General features: G+C 33.3%; 1 protein-coding gene across 1 annotated transcript; it reads left to right on the top strand.

The window, feature by feature from the left end:
• Positions 1-553: 553 nt before the first annotated feature.
• LOC100807157 (basic helix-loop-helix protein A) lies at positions 554-10,339 on the top strand. Its single transcript, XM_006588563.4, has 8 exons — positions 554-1,140; positions 1,368-1,622; positions 5,317-5,413; positions 5,932-5,946; positions 6,145-6,201; positions 6,345-6,852; positions 8,807-9,369; positions 9,589-10,339. Exons 1-8 carry the CDS (start codon positions 1,037-1,039, stop codon positions 9,982-9,984), a joined length of 1,995 nt encoding a protein of 664 aa, XP_006588626.1. The 5' UTR covers positions 554-1,036; the 3' UTR covers positions 9,985-10,339.
• Positions 10,340-11,161: the final 822 nt, after the last annotated feature.

Raw genomic sequence — 11,161 nt, forward strand, 5'->3', positions numbered from 1 at the left:
GACCAATCTGATCTTTTGGTATTTATTTTTTATTTCTATGAATAAAAAATATTTTATTATTAATTAAAATTATTATTAAACAAGATGTGAGATGTAAAATAAATTTAATTATAATGAATTTTTAATCAATCATAAAAAATGTATTGTAAAAATGCATTCCTAGCATTTTTCATAATCTTTATACCAAACCAATATCAAAATTAAACCCATAACTTAAAAGTTAATAATAGTATTCTCTCCTTGTGTTTGTGATTAGTGTTTGGTGGCAGCACATGATCCTTGTTTTTTTTCGACACAATATACTCGTGCTTCATTTTCGTACATCTATTTTCATTTTTCTCTTAATTTGTTTCTTTCTTATTGTAACGTACGTCTATCACACATCTTATCCTTTCTATCAGTCTTTTTCTCAATCAAGTTTATATATATCCAAATATTTTATTTTAAAAAAATTCCTTTTTTCTCTTAACACCAAAATCCTAACAATATATAACACAACTAACAAGCCACACACACGCAGCCTCCTCAGCCTCATCATTCAGAAAGCATAATATAGCTAGCTAGAACTGTCTGGTAGACCAACCAGTCAAAACCACACTTTTGAGTATTGCGTTTCAAAACCCTATTTCTTACCCAACAAACGTTCCTAGATCTTTTCCTTACAGTAATTCTTGGATCACCCGCGTATCCACCTCAAAGTCATACACCTTTCTAAAGTCTCTTTCTCTCCTACACCCAACACACATCTGCAGGTCTATACTTAATTTCTTTACCTTCTTCTCTTCTCTCCCCTTACCTTATTTCCTCTCTTCCTTTTCATTGAGAATAAAAAGGTTTGATTTTCGGCTCAGATCCACGCCAACACTCATTTTCATTGCCTATTTACTTGTCACCAAAACCCAGAAGCCAAATTTTTCCACTTTTCCACTTTTTCTTTTTCCCACTTTTGGATAACTATTCCGAAGGAAGATATATAGATATGGTTCCACAGAAGTATTAACCGAAAGCCTGCTGTTTCAAAATCCTGTCGGGAACCATGGCTGCGCCACTAGGCACTAGCCTTCAAAGCATGTTGCAGGCTGCGGTGCAATCTGTTCAGTGGACTTATAGTCTCTTCTGGCAACTTTGTCCACAACAAGGGTGCGTACTAGCTAGTTATTAATTAATTCAACTTTATCCACACAAGTTGCCTCATATGATAATGATTAATCAATTACTCTTCAAATTAATGTTTCTTAATTAATTAGTCTCTGTAACGGACACATGTATGTACTGTATGATGTATGTTTGGGTATGAGTATATATGAGTGTGACCCTTAACAAGTTAATTTTAAGGTCATGTTATATATTATTTTATGTTAATTTAGGATTCTGGTTTGGGGTGATGGTTACTACAATGGAGCAATTAAAACACGGAAGACGGTGCAACCAATGGAGGTGAGTGCTGAAGAGGCTTCTCTCCAAAGAAGCCAGCAACTTAGAGAACTCTATGAATCACTGTCCGCCGGAGAGACAAACCCGCCTTGTCGCCGGCCTTGTGCCGCCTTGTCGCCTGAGGACTTAACAGAATCCGAATGGTTCTATTTGATGTGTGTCTCATTCTCCTTTCCACCTGGTGTTGGGTAAGTCAGTTACATTATTTCTCATAAAGTTCTCTTTAATTGTTATGTCTTTACTTATTTTATCTACCTTTAACTTTATCGGTTCTTTAAAACTTCTTTTAAATATTGAACTATATATATTCGATGTTATGATTTTTTCTATCTGATTGGCCATTTTTCTAGATATGTATAGTTTCAGTCCATATATAATTCAAGTTTCCTTTTGAAGGTAAGTGGAACGGTAGCTTTAGCAAAGTGTGAATAGAAATATTATAGTGAAAGAGAAAGGGAGAGGCTAGCTAATGTGACTTGTGAATTTAAATGCAACAATATATAGCAGCTGCAGAAATTTAATAACTTTCCATTTGTGCTAACTTAGCTTTTGCAAACAAGTGCCTTTCTTACTTTGTTTGGAGAAAATTAAAGACGTTAAATCATTTTCTCATAAAAGAGCTTTGGCTAGAAGTTATCAATGAAGTGTCAATGCAATTTCCCTCAGTGACAAGTGCATTTTGCTGAGGCATGCAGACTGTGGCGCAGAGGCTTCTGTGAGTGTATAGTAGTTTAAATGCAATATGAGTACCTTCGAATTTATGAAGCGTTAGGACGCAAGATATAGTATATACAAACTTGAAAAAAAAATGCTAATCACATGCTTCTTTAATGGGTTACCCTTTCTATTATTCACAGAAATTTATTAGAATTTTACAACATTATGAATAAAATCTTTTAATAAATAAGAAGTAATACTCATGTGATCATTTTATGAATCCTAACACATTTGAGTCAATAAAAAAATATTTTATTGAAAATATTGTATTAAAGAGAGATGTTACTATAAAGGATAGGTTGGTGGGGGTTCTATAACGAAAGGAATTTGTTCTTAATTTTCTGCTGAAAAAGAAGAGACGGTAAAACATTTCCCAAATTCACTTTCTGGTAGAAGTTTTTCACGTATAAGCATCAATTTGTAAAAGGTAGCTGAGGGACTTAAATTTCTTCTTCCAAGATTCGAGTGTTTCTCAGACTCTTCTTTCAGGAGTAAATGCATGAAGCGCAATTAGCAAACGTAAATCTGTCAAACTGACAACATTTGATATTGAGAGTTACAGTATGTTAGAATGTGTTGGGGAATATATTCGGAAGCGCATTCTGTCAAAATAGAATTTGCTGAGTTGGTCAAGTATTTAGTTGCGCATTATATGCATGAAGAGGAGTGCTGCTAGAGGGAATTAATTATAGATGCCTATTTTCAGAAACTAGACAAATTAATGCCTTCGAAACTTGTAGCAAATATAGCTACACAAAAAATGCCACTACTTGCTAGCATCCTGCATTCGGAAGTTTTTTGCAATCACACTTCCATCTTCCTTTCCTTCTCCCTCCTCTAGGATCAAGCTTTTTTCAACCATAATATATATTTTCATTTGGGAAAAAAATAATATTAGGAATCCGTTTTTGGTTGATATAGTTTTTTCGTCTATAGCTTCCTAGTTTCTCCCAAATTGCTAATACCGTTTTCACACCCATCAAAGGGATATACAACATCAATTGGTCCTGATATAAGAGGGTGCATGTTCCTACCAAATATTGCAGTAAGCTATTTAGTTGTCAATTATGCAAGGGTAGGCTGTGAATTTAGGCTGGTCTATATACACACACACAAAGCTATAATGATAGCGTTGCTTATCTATATCTATAAATATTCTGTAAGAGACGCTATTGTTGGGAGAAAGACAAATGAAAAGTCTAACAGAGCTTAGTGGAGTAGCACTATATTAGGACTCTAATAATAGTGCAATGATTTAATGGCACTATCGGATTATGTGGGATTTAAATTACTTCATGTTAACATGACAATCTTATAATTTTTCAGGATCAAAACTTATGATATTTAAAGTTAATGCAAATAATTTAAGAAGTATTCAATGTTATTTACGAACTACATATTTAATTTAAGGCTGTTATTAATTAATACTCTTAAAATATTTGTTAAACAACTAAAAAATATTTATTATATAAATTATAGAAGAACATACAAATAATCACATACAACACAATTTATCTTTTGATAAAACTATTTTTATTTTAAGTTCCCTATCCAGTGTCTTAGTTGCCTTAGTTTAAAATTTTATCTTTTAATGTTTATGATGAGAGTAATTTTGAAATCTAGGACATGCCAAAATAAGAGAAATTATTAGATAGTTCGGGATCATCGTATCATCTATGATTTCAAGTAATAATTATGTGATATATAAATAGTTTTATATTTTAAATTGATTAATATCTTTTAAATTAAGGGACACATAATTAATTATTGTTAGATAATTATCAAGTATATCTTTAATTTAATTAATATATATTTAATTATCTAAGTGTTAGATAATTATTGATCGGGATTATGAATGACATAGTGATTTTAGATCACCTAATAATTTCATGTGAAATAGATATATAATGTGAAAGATAATAATTAACAAAATTTGGAATCTTTAAAACATTAATAATTGTAAAAGAAAAAAAAACAGGAAGAAGCTAAAACATCACGATGTTATAAGAGAGAATTGAACGATTAAAAAAGTTTAATTATCCATTTAGTTTTAATAATTTTTAAACTTATTTCTTTTAATCCTATAGTTAATAAGTAAATTTTTTAGTTCATGATATTTATATTTTAATTTTCAAAGGATCTTTTTTATTAAAATTCTTTAAAGTTAAAAAATTTTAACGACAAAATTTTATGAATTTCAGAGATTAAAAAATTTAATTATTAAATTTTAAAGACTAAAAAGTCACTTATTAACTATAAAAACTAAAATAAATAAATTTAAAAATTATAAGAATTAAATAAGTAATTAAATCTAAAAAAAATAAATGAATTAACTATATACAAACAATTGTAGATATCCCTATAATTGTTTTTGTATCTTTGTCTAATATTATAATAGGACATTATTATGTTCCTTTTTGACATATCAGGATCTTCATCGGTCTGCATGCACGAAGCAAATCATTATTTGTTATTGCTTAGATTTTATACAATTATGGAAATTTTAAGTATTGACTTTTTAAAAATCATTATTTGTGATTGCTTAGATTATTTTTTTTGGTTTATTAAACAAACAATTTAATAGTTTTGATAGTTTAAGTATTTAATTTTTAAAAAGAAATAATCCTTGGTGAAATGATAAAGTGTGTAAAAGAGTAAAATAATTTACAACAATTAGGTTACAATAAGTGTATTAAGAGAGATAAAAACTTACTTTAATGATTATTATATCTCGAAAAAGACAAGTTTGGAACGGTTGACCGAAAGATAGCCTTAGTTAGGTTTAAAAACAATAATCAATAGAGTGAGTTAAAGGGTGAAATTCACAATATGATGACATGCTCATCCAATATTATATTCTGATTATTTGAGTTTTTTTTTTTGGAGAGAAACATTTGAGTTAAACTATAGTGCGAGCAAATTGGGCATTCAATTCAATTAAATCATGCTCTGATAATATTGCTAAGACAACTCTTGGTGCAAATGTTCCGATAGAGGCAATTATGAATTCTTTATTTATTGGATTCTACTTTGATTTCACTAGCTAGTATTTTTTTTTTTTTTTATTTATAAACGTGTAGTAGTTTAATTGTCGCAGCATATGATTTGCGAAAAATTGTTTGAATTTTTTTGTATTTGACGCATGTTACTGAATTTCATTGTAAGGTTGCCTGGAAAGGCATATGCGAGGAGGCAGCATCTATGGCTCACGGGTGCAAATGAGGTGGACAGCAAAACATTTTCACGAGCTATTCTAGCCAAGGTGCTTCTTCAATTACCAAACAATTAATATATAATTTCAGACAAATGTTATAAAAGTTGAAAGTATTTATTAAAAAATATTTATTATCTACAATTTATTATTTAAAATAATTAAAAATATTTAATAAGATATATTAAATATTTTTAATCAATTCACTTAAGTATTAACATGACTTTAGTTTTAACTATGGAAAAAAATTTGCCATTGTATTTTCTATAACTTCAAGGGAGGGAAGGGCGGAATATAAGATAGCAAAGGAATAAAAGATATATTGACTCAATAACCTTTTACACGTTAAAAAAAGGTGTAAACACATAAAAATAATTTGTGTGAAATAAAATATTTTGCTTATTTAAATGAACCGTTTTGCAAACTTTCACATGCATGCATGTAAAGGAAGTTACAGAAGGTGTTTTTTCTTTTGGATTTATTGACTGACAATAAGGTTAATTGTTGATTAATTTATTTACTAACTTGTATTCCCTTTGGTTTCCTGTGGCAAAAATTTCCACGGCTAGAGTGCTCGCATACAGGTAACCAACCATTCTTTCTTTCTCATTTCTGCATTTCTGTCTTCTTTTATTTATTTATTTATTTTACGCGTATTTTTATTTATGATCCATGCAAGTTTAGCTGATATAAATAAAACACAAAAAACTATCAAAATAATATATAAATATTTTATTTTATATAAAATGATGGGTTTGTGATTTGTGTGATATGAGCTGCAGACTGTGGTGTGCATTCCTTTATTGGACGGTGTGGTTGAGTTTGGCACAATGGATAAGGTAACCAACCAGCCCTCACTTGACTACCTCGTAATGTTACGTAGCAACGTGAACCTAACCTAACCACCATGTCTTTCTTCTCTTTCTTGAAGTATAAACACCTTGTCTTTGGTCATCTTATATATGTTAATTTTGTTGCCTAGGTTCAAGAAGACCTCAGCTTCATCCAACACGTGGAGACCTTCTTCATAGACCACCTCAACCCTTTGCCACCGAAGCCTGCCTTGTCGGAGCACTCAACCTCAAACCCCGCCTCCTCCTCTGAACACATCCCCGCCGTCATGTATACCGTCGTGGATCCACTTGCCGCCAATCCCAACCTAAATGATGACATGGATGAGGATATTGAGGAGGAAGAGGAGGAGGAAGAGGAAGATGAGGAGCCGGAATCTGGTTCCGAAGACAAAGCCGGATACGGCATCGCTCGCCAAACTCCGACACCAGCCATGGCGGCAGAGCCCAGCGAGCTGATACAACTAGAGATGCCGGAGGACATCCGGCTTGGGTCTCCAAACGATGGGTCAAACAACTTAGACTCAGATTTTCACTTGCTGGCGGTGAGTCAGGGTGTTAACACAGCGGGGCAGGCTGAGTCAACTCGGAGGTGGGGCCTGAGTCAAAACCCCATGCAAGTTCAACTACCGACTTCAGGTAATCAGGTAGTTAATATTATTTACTTAGACATTCGCACATAATATAACAAGAGGTTCTTCCACTGTATCATCTCATCAAAAATTCAACACCTAAGAAACTACAAAGTAAGTTCATTAGATTTGGAAAATATCTTGTAGCTTCTAGTAGGTTGTTGAAGTAGCTACAGGACCACACTATGTGGACGGCTAACTAGGGAAGAAATTATTAGCTAGCTAGTACACACTACTATATATTATAATATACTATATTTGAACATTGATAGATATTACAGAAACATAATATCTTGCATTGCATAATAATTTCTGACTAACTAGGCAAGTGGTCCATCCTAATAAATTAGTGGTATTGACCTTTTGGTGGGGGTCCTCATCTAAAGTTCGAAACCATCCAATTGAGTTTAATGCTGAGCCACCGAAGGTAGACACTTACTGACCAGTTCTCGCACAGTATATATATGTACGTAAATTAATTAACTTCCATGCTCCCCATGCAAATATATATCACAATCACAATAAAGATTCTTTTATGCCATGCCCATGTTCACACGTAAAGACTGCGACAACAGAAACAGAGCAGAAAGTGATCATATATAATGATTACCAGTACCACTAAATATTAAAAGTAATGTTTTATTTAGAACATATTAATTTATACATTTTAACCATAATTCTGAATTTCTAATTAATACACCTTAGTATGAATGTCAATAAGAAAATTATATTTTTTTAATTTCTTAAAAATACTCTTAGGACATCGATTAACCAGACTTAAAAATAAAATAAACCTGTTATTATTGCCTTTTAGAAATAGATACATTTAACTTATATCACGGGACTTATATATGATTTATAAACTTGTATTATTTTTCTTCATTCATGATTTTGGAAAAAGTGCTTTTAATTATTTGTTGTTTCAAAAGTTTAAAATCACATTAATTATTATTTTTAGCTACATATTTAGTTACCTTTAAACATATAAAAAAGATAGTAAATGATAATATTTTTTTAAGATAGAAAATGACCGTATTACAATATTATAATAGCAGCAAAACAAATCAAAACATATTAAATACAAACAAATAGTTTTAGTAAATGTTAATTATATATTTTCAGATCATATGTGTATAATGTGATCTTAAATGTCATGAGGAAATAAATAAAACAGAGGTAATACTCGTTAAATAATAATGGTTTGAGAGTCTCTAGGTAGGAGCCTTGTGTAACTTAAATTAGTTGCCGGTAAGTATATATCGTCTAGCATAGGCAGAAGAAGGGGAAAGATTGATCAGGTGTCGAAAACAGAAGACTAGGTGCTTTCCACTTGCAACCAAAGAGAAAGAAAAAAAAAACATTGCTTATTGAATAGATGCATCTGTCTAGATAAGCATTGTCTGGATCAAAAAGTCCAAAAATCAACCAACCTAAGCATTCGACAAGTTGGAAGATAAATAAGTGTCAAATACTCTCTTTGTATTATTTATCTTTTTATTTCTAAAATTATTTTATATGCTATGTAAGGGAGTGTTATTAAAACTTGCATGAACAAAACATTATTTTGTACTTATACATAAATCTATACAAAAGATTCATTATATAAAAAAAAGAGAGATAAGGAAAAAGTTATCAATAAAAGATAGTGTAATAAGTTAATTCTTGTGAAAAAAAAAAATAAGAGTAATAATATCCAAACACCTATTAATAAACACTCATAATTTATATGTTCATGTCACATTATATTATTCATAATATGATTGATATCTATATTTTTCTTTCTTTTATCACTCTCTCACTAAGTGTTTGATGACACAATGGGTGTCCTGTGTCCATCAATAATTTTCCAAAAAAAATTATAAAATATGTTCGTAAATTCATTAAATTTGTTGTAATAGTATAATACAACTCTTAACTTTGCATACAATTAATATGTTTGCATGCATGTGTTTACTTTGCAGCCCTTCATCCATTGGAAGACTTGACACAAGAGGACACTCACTACTCTCAAACAGTGTCCAACATCCTCCAAAACCAGTTCACACGGTGGCCAGCCTCACCCTCCTCCGTTGGATACGTCTCATACTCCACGCAATCAGCATTCGCAAAATGGAGCAGCCGCGCCAGCCACCACCACTTCCACCCGGCGGCGGCGGCGGCGGCGGACGGCACCAGCCAGTGCATCCTCAAGTACATCCTCTTCACGGTCCCGTACCTCCACGCCAAGAACCCCGGCGAGAGTTCTCCCCAAACCACCGCCGCGGACACCAAACTCCGCGGCAAGGGAGCGCCGCAGGAGGAGCTCAGCGCCAACCACGTGCTGGCCGAGCGCCGCCGCCGCGAGAAGCTGAACGAGAGGTTCATAATCCTGCGGTCGCTGGTCCCCTTCGTGACCAAAATGGACAAGGCGTCGATATTGGGAGACACCATCGAGTACGTGAAGCAGTTGCGGCGGAAGATCCAGGAGCTCGAGGCGCGTAACCGCCAGATGACGGAGGCGGAACAACGTTCCAAGCTCCCAGAGGTAATTTTATTAAAATGTTTTCATTGGAAAACACCACTAATAGCACTTTTTTAGTAGTGTTCTTTAATTAGAGTTTATAAATAAAAAAAACATGCATGTAGGGATTAAAATGAGTAATTTTTAAATAGAGATTATACATATATGTATAGAGACCAGATGAATAATTAAACTCATGTATTATTTAGACAATAACACTCTTCAATGTGGAACCTCTAACAGATAGCAGTTCAGAGAACAAGTAGCAGTTCGAGCAAGGAGCAACAGAGGAGTGGGGTGACAATGACGGAGAAGAGGAAGGTGAGGATCGTGGAAGGGGTGGTGGCGAAGGCGAAGGCGGTGGAGGCTGAGGCCACCACGTCGGTGCAAGTTTCGATCATAGAAAGCGACGCACTGTTGGAGATCGAGTGTCGTCACAAAGAAGGGTTGCTTCTGGACGTGATGCAGATGCTGAGGGAGGTGAGGATAGAAGTTATAGGGGTGCAGTCGTCGCTTAACAATGGGGTGTTCGTGGCGGAGTTGAGGGCTAAGGTGAAGGAACATGCAAACGGCAAGAAGGTCAGCATTGTGGAAGTGAAGAGGGCACTTAACCAAATTATACCCCATGCTGTTGACTAAAGAGGGGGTGCATGCTTGAATTTTCAGGGCTTGACTTTATGGATGAATATTCCAAGTAGAATTAACTGGCTATTTCTCTTGCAATCCACACTATTTGTACTTCCAATCACAATGGCTTAATGTGTATCTATGATTCAAGCCAGGTGTGAAGTCTAGTCAATAAACCCATAATTAAGTATTGTCACGAAGGCTAGCTGATGAAATAGAAAGAAGCTAGGGAACATTAGTGTTGTCTTTAGAGTTTTAGCAGATTAATTAAAATAGTTTACATTCTATAATTTTAGTGTAGTAATGATGTAATGATCGATGTAGTTGAGAACAATTGAAATTAATATAGAAAAAAAAGTATGTATAATTACTTTATATTTAGTGTATGGTGCTTGCGAACAAAAAAATAATAATTTGGGAACTATTTATCATTAAGGGCATATTTGGGGGGGTGGGGTGGGGAAACTTCTAAAAACTCATCGTTCTTTAAATATTTTTTAAAAAAACTATGAACATATTGATGAAATATAAAACATAATAATTTTTAAATTGTTCATACAATTAACTAGAAATTAAATAATGATTCGAAATCAACATATAAACTCATAAATAGTGTTTACTTTTAGTCTAGGCTAGGTGACACATAGGCCGTTAAGCTAATTATTAGTAGGCTACTTTGTTATCCTCCTAGCCTGATGAGCTGGCGAGGCCAATGCATGGATTTTGATGCACTAGTTAATCTACTTTTGGGAAGGCCTTTCTATAAGTATAAGAAAATCAATGTATTCTAGAAGGCCTTTTTGGAATAAGATCAATTTTTAAATTTCTCTTTCATTCTTTTGTGGCTCCACGCCTTCTTTCCTGTATTAGGGTGGTTGGATGGTGGTGTAAGGTGGTTGCGGTGGTGGTGTTTGGGTCAATGGTAATATTGAGTGGAGACAGGGCTTGCTTGGGAGAGATAGGGGTATTTGTGTCTATTCAGGTCCTTTGGGGGATGCAGCAAGTAAACAAATAAAGTGGAGGAAGTAAGAACCACCATCATATAATCATTTTGTTTTGAATTGCTGGGCTTTTACGGGCTTAGCCCATTAGTCTCGGTATTTTTCTTCCTGGAGTAGAGTCGCATAAAGGGGTTAAGAATAATTATCGGTTCTCGATTTTCCATCATAATATATGTAATGAATGTTTG

Source organism: Glycine max, chromosome 10 (assembly GCF_000004515.6).
Source record: "Glycine max cultivar Williams 82 chromosome 10, Glycine_max_v4.0, whole genome shotgun sequence".
In the NCBI taxonomy this organism is placed as follows: domain Eukaryota; kingdom Viridiplantae; phylum Streptophyta; class Magnoliopsida; order Fabales; family Fabaceae; genus Glycine; species Glycine max.